At 35.8% G+C, this 9407-nt stretch overlaps 2 protein-coding genes across 2 annotated transcripts; both read left to right on the top strand.

Annotated features, from left to right (window-relative positions):
• The first annotated feature begins 386 nt into the window (after positions 1–386).
• LOC110022208 lies at positions 387–2268 on the top strand. The gene has a single exon (XM_020721035.1). The coding sequence runs from the start codon at positions 439–441 to the stop codon at positions 2002–2004; it is 1566 nt and encodes a 521-aa protein (XP_020576694.1). The 5' UTR covers positions 387–438; the 3' UTR covers positions 2005–2268.
• On the top strand, positions 2065–7845 carry LOC110022161 (probable prolyl 4-hydroxylase 9). Its single transcript, XM_020720977.1, has 7 exons — positions 2065–2090; positions 2152–2176; positions 2272–2388; positions 4523–4618; positions 6919–6984; positions 7329–7448; positions 7840–7845. Exons 1-7 carry the CDS (start codon positions 2065–2067, stop codon positions 7843–7845), a joined length of 456 nt encoding a protein of 151 aa, XP_020576636.1.
• Positions 7846–9407: the final 1562 nt, after the last annotated feature.

Raw genomic sequence — 9407 nt, forward strand, 5'->3', positions numbered from 1 at the left:
AATATCACAAGTTTTGATTATGAATAACACATTTAAAAAAAAGTATCATTTAAACGAAACTAACTTAAACCAATTAGCCTGAGGATAAAAAAATACAAAAAGAAAGATAAATATCTTTGTGAGAATAAGCAATACTCTTAATTCAAGCACAAATAAGACCATTAAAAACAGGAATCATAATGATAGCATCTATACAAAAACTATTAGCTTGATAATTTAGAGGCAAATTCTAACAATTATTTTGGACAATCCAACATTTTGATGCACACAGTACATAAAACGGAAAGAAAAATATAAAGAGAGGGCGCTAGCCGTTGCAAGATTTTTGAATTTCCAATATTCGCGCACCAGCAGGCAGCAGCCGAATTAAAACATCACACATTTGAATCAACTCCATCTAAATTTCAATCTCCATCAATTCAACCGAAGAAGAGAAACATGGAAGGCTCTGCGGCAGAGTTCGAGATGCTCAAGCTCAGATCGACAGCAACAGAGCTTCTCCTAAAAGAAAACTGGTGCGAATACATCAACCTCTACTCCCGTTTCATCTCCTCCTGCGATTTCCCCCAAACTTCACAAAAAGAGGACGACGGCTCCCTCAAGCTCCGGCGAACTCTCTGCTCCGCGCTCTGCAACCGAGCCGATGCTTACTTCAAGATACGAGACCTCGACGCCGCGCTAATGGACTGCAACCACGCTCTCAAACTCGATCCTTTTCATTTCAAAGCACTAGTTTGCAAGGGAAAGATTCTCCTCGACCTCCATTGTTACTCGCAAGCTTCGGAATGCTTTCAACGCGCCAAGGCGCTTCCTCTAGCAGACAGTTCTCTCTCCCTGCTCTTGAAACGGTCGCAGAAGCTCGATTCCCAGTCGAAGACGGGCTTTATCGACCTCTCTGCTTGGGTTCTTGACGGATTCAATGGCGCATGCCCGGAGCTCGCCGAGTTCGTCCGCAACGTCGAGATACGCCGATCGGAGTCCGGCGGAGGAAGAGGGCTCTTCGCCACAAGAAGCGTCGAGGCCGGTACTCCGCTTGTTATAACGAAAGCTGTCGTCTTGGGGAGAGGTATTATGCCGAAATCCGCCGGTGGGGAAACTGCTCGCCTGGTAATGTGGAAAGATTTCGTCGATAAAATCATTAACGCCGTCCAAAAATGCAGTAAAACGCGAGCTCTGCTGTATACATTATCTACAGGAGATGGGGAAGACAGCGATTTTACAGTGCCAAAAATCGAACTTTTTAAGCCGGAATTCTCCATGGATGCAAAAAGCTTTGAGCTTGATGTGGAGAGGATTCTGAAAGTGTTAGATGTAAACTGTTTAACCGAAGAATCGGTGTCAGCTAAAGTAATGGGGAAGAAGAAAGAATGCTGCGGCGTAGGGCTTTGGTTTTTGCCTTCGTTTGTCAACCATTCGTGCTGCCCAAATGCCCGCCGGCTTCATGTCGGCGATACTATGGTGCTCTACGCATCAAGGGATGTGAAGGAAGGGGAAGAGCTCAGCTTTGCTTACTTCAATGTTCTGCTTCCATTGAATGAGCGCAGGGAGATGGCGAAGAGATGGGGGTTTTTTTGTAGCTGCGAAAGATGCAACTTTGAAGAGAAGAAGGAGCTGGAGTTAGGTGAGTTAAATGAAACGATGGAAGAAGTGGAAGATAGAGTGAGGAGATGGGGGTTAAAGGGGAAGGGAAAGGGGTATCTCAGAGCCTCGTTTTGGCCGGCTTATCGTAACGAGTCGGAGAAGTTGAAGAGGAGGAGAGTGGGGAGTAGGATTACAGAGGAGATTTCGGTGGCTGGCAGCATTTTCGATGCAGTGGGAGGAGATGAGAGGATAATGAGGAGTTTGTTGAAGAGGATGAAGAATGATAGGGGGTTCGGCCATGGAGTTGAAATGGAAGAAATGGAGAAGTTGATGAGAATGGCGAGAGGGGTTTATGGGAAGGTCATGAAGAGACGAGCCATGAAAGCTTTCTTTGAGCTTGAATTGGCGAGTACGGGCTGGTGAATTCTTACGCTGCGAATTGTGGTCTTTTGTTCTTTCTTACAGATCATTTTCTTTTTACTGATGCTAGGGAGACAGATTTTGTTGCAGTGTTTCTAATTAATTGATTTTTATTGGCCCTTTTGTAATTCTGGTTTATGAGATAATTAGTTTCATTTGCTATCTTTCATTCATTGTGAAGATCAATGACACATTTGAAAAATAAAAAAGGGGACATTTACTACGAACCACTCAATTCATATGTACACACATACTGTTGAATCATGTTAGGACGTTGGCTTTTGTACTGGCACATTCATCAATATCTCTCATGATTCTTCTGATACGTTGAATGAACTTGAAGAGAAAATTGCAAGGGTTACTATGATTCCGAGAAATCAAGGAGAGGTAATTTACTCGTTTCAATCCAAACTTGCTGGATGAAACTTTGCTTTATTTCATGTAATAATAAGGAATTTCTACAATGATTTTTTTTTTTTTCTTACTTGTGTATTTTCTTCCACATTGCACCAAATGAAGTTTGTAACCTCATATTTGACCTTTTTTTTTCTTTTAATTCTCTACCGTATTAATTCATAATTACTTTCTTTGTTTTCTTCCATTCTTTTTGTTATTTACTGTATTTGCTTTTAAGTTGAGACTTAAAAAGCTTGTAGCAACCCAGCTATTTCTGTGTTCGTATTTGCATTCTCAATTTTAGTGTTCTGCTTCCTTTGACCTAACAACCAGAGAGGAATAAATACACGGTAAACATATTTCTTCTTCTATTTAACTACAAAAAAGAAAAACAAAAAGTTATTTCAGAGCACACTGTGATATCTTATTTAATGCTTCTGCTTATTTTTAAATGCATTACTAAATCTTTAAGTGTTTATAAGCATATGAAGAAAATGTTGTAGAATGAAAGGCTTAAAATTATCAGCATAGTAGTCTTTTTTTGACAAAAGGGAGGGGTCGTTTATTTTAAATTTTTTATTTTTCTGAATTTTTGCACTAATAAGATTTTTATATTCAATTTAAATCAGAATGCACTATGTTTTCTTTTTTTTTTTTTGTTCAGTGATTCTAGCTTGATCATTCCTGCATTCTCTCTTCTCTGTGTGTTTTTTTCAATGCTTGATTATATCTTACTAGTTAGAAAGTGTAAAGCGTGCCTACATCAGAATACATTTGAGGGATATTCTTTGTTTGCATACATGCCACACAATTCTTATATTTTTACAGATTTAACACCTCAACATTGATATTTACATGCACGCCTCTCAAATCTTTGACATCACATAAAAAATATCACTATGTTTTTCAAATTTTTTTCTCTTTTGAGCTTTGGCATGCTCATGTTTCCTGTTACTTCGGAACTTTAGGAAATCATCGATGAGTTTTGGATATCATTATGTTGCAGGGCTTCTACATTCTCCGCTACCAGATTGGGCAGAGGTATGCTTCTCATTATGATGCATTCAACCCAGCTGAATATGGCCCTCAGAAAAGCCAAAGGGTACGAAGTTAACTTAACAATATTACTCTCCTATAATCTGAAATAATGTTTTTTTATTTAGTTGATGGTGCTCATTTTACTCTAAGTTGGCTTGGCTTGTTTTGGATTTTTGCTTGAAAAATTTAAAATTTGACCTGTAGGAATTTGTAATTCAGCGGAATGCTTTATTAATATGAAAATGGAATATAAATATAGCTTACACGAGTCCTCAACAACAACAACAAAGCCTTAATCCCACTACGTGGGGTCGGCCACATTCGTATTTGCATTCTCAATTTTAGTGTTCTGCTTCCTTTGACCTAACAACCAGAGAGGAATAAATACACGGTAAACATATTTCTTCTTCTATTTAACTACAAAAAAGAAAAACAAAAAGTTATTTCAGAGCACACTGTGATATCTTATTTAATGCTTCTGCTTATTTTTAAATGCATTACTAAATCTTTAAGTGTTTATAAGCATATGAAGAAAATGTTGTAGAATGAAAGGCTTAAAATCTTAAGTGTTTATAAGCATACGTTTTATATGAAGAAAATGTTGTAGAATGAAAGGCTTAAAATTATCAGCATAGTAGTCTTTTTTTGACAAAAGGGAGGGGTCGTTTATTTTAAATTTTTTATTTTCCTGAATTTTTGCACTAATAAGATTTTTATATTCAATTTAAATCAGAATGCACTATGTTTTTTGTTCAGTGATTCTAGCTTGATCATTCCTGCATTCTCTCTTCTCTGTGTTTTTTTCAATGTTTGATTATATCTTACTAGTTAGAAATTGTAAAGCGTGCCTACATCAGAATACATTTGAGGGATATTCTTTGTTTGCATACATGCCACACAATTCTTATATTTTTACAGATTTAACACCTCAACATTGATATTTACATGCACGCCACTCAAATCTTTGACATCACATAAAAAATATCACTATGTTTTTTTCTCTTTTGAGCTTTGGCATGCTCATGTTTCCTGTTACTTCGGAACTTTAGGAAATCATCGATGAGTTTTGGATATCATTATGTTGCAGGACTTCTACATTCTCCGCTACCAGATTGGGCAGAGGTATGCTTCTCATTATGATGCATTCAACCCAGCTGAATATGGCCCTCAGAAAAGCCAAAGGGTACGAAGTTAACTTAACAATATTACTCTCCTATAATCTGAAATAATGTTTTTTTATTTAGTTGATGGTGCTCATTTTACTCTAAGTTGGCTTGGCTTGTTTTGGATTTTTGCTTGAAAAATTTAAAATTTGACCTGTAGGAATTTGTAATTCAGCGGAATGCTTTATTAATATGAAAATGGAATATAAATATAGCTTACACGAGTCCTCAAATAGGACAAACATGAAAAAGGTAATAACAGGAAAGGAAAAAACATAATTTCTAATAATTACTTGAAGATAAAAGGAAAACGTAAAATAGGAAGGACAATAAATTCAATCCTTTTAACACTCCCCCTCAAGTTGAAGCATAAATGTCAATTATGTTCAACTTCTTCCTAGGTCTACCTCTGCCTTTCTTAAGTCCTCAAATAGGAAAAACATGAAAAAGGTAATAACAAGAAAGGAAAAAAACATAATTTCTAATAATTATTTGAAGATAAAAGGAAAACGTAAAATAGGAAGGACAATAAATTCAATCCTTTTAACACTCCCCCTCAAGTTGAAGCATAAATGTCAATTATGTTCAACTTAGATTTGAAATCGTCGAACAGTGGGTGAGGAAGCTTCTTTGTGTGAATATCGACCAGTTGTCCCATAGATGCAGCAAACATAATACAAATCTCCTCGGAATCAAGTTTCTTCTTAATAAAGTGATGGACAATCTCCCCATGGTTGCTACCCAATCCTTCTAACACTCCCCCTCAAGTTGAAGCATCAATGTCAATTATGTTCAACTTGGATTTGAAATCGTCGAACAGTGGGTCAGGAAGCTTCTTTGTGTGAATATCGACCTGTTGTCCCGTAGATGCAGCAAACATAATACAAATCTCCTTGGAATCAAGTTTCTTCTTAATAAAGTGATGGACAATCTCCCCATGGTTGCTACGATTATATTGGATTTGATTGTGAGCACTGGTAATGATGACTTTATTGTCAGAAAACAACTGCAAAGGAGCAGTGACTGACGTACGTAATTTATTGAGCATAATGTGCCGATAGAGAGCTTCATACGCATCCAAACTCATAGAGCGAAACTCGGCTTCAATATTACTACGGGCAACCACGGACTGTCATTTACTTTTCCAATTGATGAGATTCCCCCATGCAATGGAGCAATAACCTAAGGTAGCTCGTCTATCGTGGATGGACCCGACCTGATCAGTATTCGTATAAACTGCAACAGAGCAGAGGTTGTAACATGTGAACAACAAACCCGAGCCCAATGTGTCTTTTTAGTAGTGGAGGATCTGATACACCACAATAAGATGGTGCTCGTATGGACCATGCATAAATCGACTGACGATACCTTCGACGTGACAAATGTCTGTGCGAGTATGGGCGAGGTAAATGAGCTAACCCACGAGACGGTGGTGGTAGGTTTTGTTCACTGGAACGACGTGAGGAATATTAAATAATTTCTCAATTGGGTCCATCGAGATGACAATCAGTTTGCAAAAAAAAAAATTCATTTGGTCAATAAGTCTATGACATATTTGCACCGGGAAAGGCAAATGCCCCGAGAGGACCAGGCTACTCCCATGTCTAAGAAATACCGGACAATGCCTAAGTCTTTTATTTCAAAATATGTGGCGAGGATGTCTTTGAGAGACTCTAAGGCTGACAGATCACTTGTAAGTACAATATTGTCGACATAGACAATGAGGATGACAATACGACCATGGATGTATGCCAAAAATAATACCATATGATCATATTGGGCCTGAGAGAACCCATGACCCACTGCCAACTGCGTGAACTTGTCTAACTATGTCAGTGAGGATTGTTTCAGTCCATAGAGAGACTTTCATAATTGTCACACTTTTGCACGGGAATAAGTCAAGTCAAATCCCGGTAGGAGAGACATATAAACCTTCTCAGCGAGATCGTCATTAAGGAAAACATTCTAGACATCTAGTTGAAGTAAGGTCAATTCAAATTCACGGCTAGTGATAATAAGAATCGAATGATATTTAGTTTGTCAACTGGTGCAAATATCTCTTCATAGTCAACTTCATAAGTTTGAGTTTCGCAATCGATCGTGCCTTGTTGCTTTCAAAGGAACCATCGGAGTTAAACTTTATGCTGAAGATCTACCGACACCACACTGCTTTCTTCCCCCGGGAAAAATTGAACACATTCCAAGTATGGTTACACCAAAGAGTTTGATAACTAATGCTTGGATTTTGCAACCGATTTCTTTTCCGCACTAATATCTCTACTTCAATATTCTCCAAATATTGATTAGTTTTTGTTGTCAGATAGCTACATCTCTAATTTATTTATCAGATGTCAAGGAAGGAGGGGAAACTATGTTTCCTTTCGAGGTATGTGTGAAAAACTAAGGGAAATTTACATACCTAGCACATAATTCTTATGTATTTACATATCTCACACCTAAAGTTGTATATTTACATACAGAGTACTTTGGTGCTTCAAACCCATGCATGAAAAATGTGGGTCACTTTTAAAAGGTGGTAATAATACTTTTTTTGACGCTATATTAAAGATTTGAGTACTATCTATGTAAATTTGAAAGTTTCGGTGCGAGATATGTAAATGTATAAGAATTGTGTGCTATGTATGCAAATGCCCCAAAAAATACTTGTTTGTTCTTTGATGCCATATTCAATGTAGTACCATTATTCTGGCGAGGAAGCTTTATATGCAGAATGGCGCAAATATGGATATTGAGTATGATTACTTCAAGTGCATTGGTTTGAAAGTCAAACCTAGCCGAGGAGATGGGCTTTTGTTTTACTCTGTATTTACAAATGGCACGATAGATCCGGTATTGCACTTCTATCTCTTGTTCCAATTATATTATACAATACAAATATTTCTTTCCATGCAAATTATATATATTCAAAGCTAGATTTCATTCATTTGCTGTTCGAGGAAAACATATCAAGAGTTTATTTCTCCTTCAATTTCTCTAGCTACTTGTTCTTCATATGTGATATAGCTCATTAGTTGCCATTAAAGTCTACGATGACAGTTACTTGTGTTCGGAGTTGGAAAATTAGAATAGTGGATGAACTATTTGCTATATAAATTTCATGTAATGTGCCATACAAGTTAACTCCTCAAACTTGTAATAGTTTTTATATGAGTATGAGATCTTAAGAGAAGCCTTGACTATTTTTTTTCCACATTTACATTGAGTTTGCTGTTTCTCATAGATGTAAATAAGTTATTGAACTGCATTAAAGTTTTTTAGGTTATTATATTAAACTGCACTTTAGCTCAAAGGAAATCCAATTTGTTCTTGATGGAGGTAACTTTACAGGTACATAAACTGTACTTTAGTTCAAATGAAAGCTTTTATAAGTTTCATGACTGAATGAGTAAAGCCTGGTATTATACATCCAAGAACAGCACTTATATTATCATTTTTTAATAGTCAATTCTACCTTTTCATGCATAGGTAAAGTGCTATGCTTATAAATGTGAAAGTTTATATGCAGCTCCACAAGAATTGCATGCTTTTATATAAATTTCCCTTTTTTGTTTTTTCATTGCAGTACTACTATAAGAAGGGCTTCCTTTGTTGCTCTTCTGATGTCTATAATGATTGGATTGAAATGAATAAATCTTATTTAGAAATATTCATACGTCTCTCAAGAAGATCATTGAGATTATTTGTTCATAATCAAACAAAATGTAGAAAATGAAAATGTAAATATGAGTTACCATATGAAATCGGTGAGTTGAAGATCAAGAAACGGTTTCAATGAATAAACATATGATTTTAATAACATTTAATCATCAAATAAATTATCAGAGCATCTAAATCCAAAATTGTCATAATAATCTATCTATTAAAATATAAATAACCTATGATTATGATTGGATCAGATAAACAAGTTTAACCTTAGCCATCTCCAATACTACACTTGAAGCACGAGCATGAAAAGCTCCTTTATCCAATGTATAGCTAGCGACATGAAATTCAAAGAGTGAAGTATAAATGGCAAGACAGGGGGCATAAATATGAGCAAAAAAAAATGAATATGAATGAAATATTTGCTGTATAAAAGTAATTCTAAATGATATGTAAAAAATATAAGATTTTTCTAATTTAAATTTATTTTTTTATGCTCAATCAATAATAGAAAAAGAGAAATCTATATAAACAAGTGATCAATATTAAATATATTGAAATAACACAATTTTTTTAGAGAGTGAAATATTCTTTTTTTTTTTTTTGTAGAGTAGATTATAAGCACTAAAGCCCTGTTTATGAAACTACAAATTTAAAGTAAGACATGTAAATACATATGAATTTTGTGCTATTTCAGATAGGGCTGTCAAAACGGCTCGTTGTTCGCAGACAGCTCGTGTTCGGCTCGTTAAGAAACTCGTGTTCGGTTCGTTAATTTTGTTCGATAAGTTAACGAGCCGAACACGAACTAAGATGTGATTGTTCGTGTTCGGCTCGTTTTGGCTCGAAATACTACTCATCAAGTTTATATATATATTAAGTAGTATTTTAAAAAAATCTAATTGACTACAAGGCAGTATTAATTAATGAGATATGATAAAAATTATTAAATTAGATTCAAATGATGTTTAAGTATAAATAATAATTATTAAATCTTGTCCCAACCCTTAACAACTTATGGTTACGTGATTAAGATTATTAAAAGAACTCTTTGTTCATGAACAGCTCGTGTTCGGCTCGTTAATAACGAGTCGTGAACACGAACAGACTTTTTGAGCTCGAAATATAAACGAGCCGAACATGAGC

The sequence above is a fragment of the Phalaenopsis equestris genome, unplaced genomic scaffold (genome assembly GCF_001263595.1).
Source record: "Phalaenopsis equestris unplaced genomic scaffold, ASM126359v1 Scaffold000174, whole genome shotgun sequence".
Classification (NCBI taxonomy): domain Eukaryota; kingdom Viridiplantae; phylum Streptophyta; class Magnoliopsida; order Asparagales; family Orchidaceae; genus Phalaenopsis; species Phalaenopsis equestris.

Bases quoted from the DNA above. Each gene is read 5' to 3' on its own strand.
- LOC110022208 (XM_020721035.1), top strand. From the start codon at position 439: ATGGAAGGCTCTGCGGCAGAGTTCGAGATGCTCAAGCTCAGATCGACA.
- LOC110022161 (XM_020720977.1), top strand. From the start codon at position 2,065: ATGCTAGGGAGACAGATTTTGTTGCA. The intron at 2,091-2,151 runs GTGTTTCTAATT...TGAGATAATTAG, and splicing joins GGGAGACAGATTTTGTTGCA to TTTCATTTGCTATCTTTCAT. The intron at 2,177-2,271 runs GTGAAGATCAAT...GAATCATGTTAG, and splicing joins TTTGCTATCTTTCATTCATT to GACGTTGGCTTTTGTACTGG.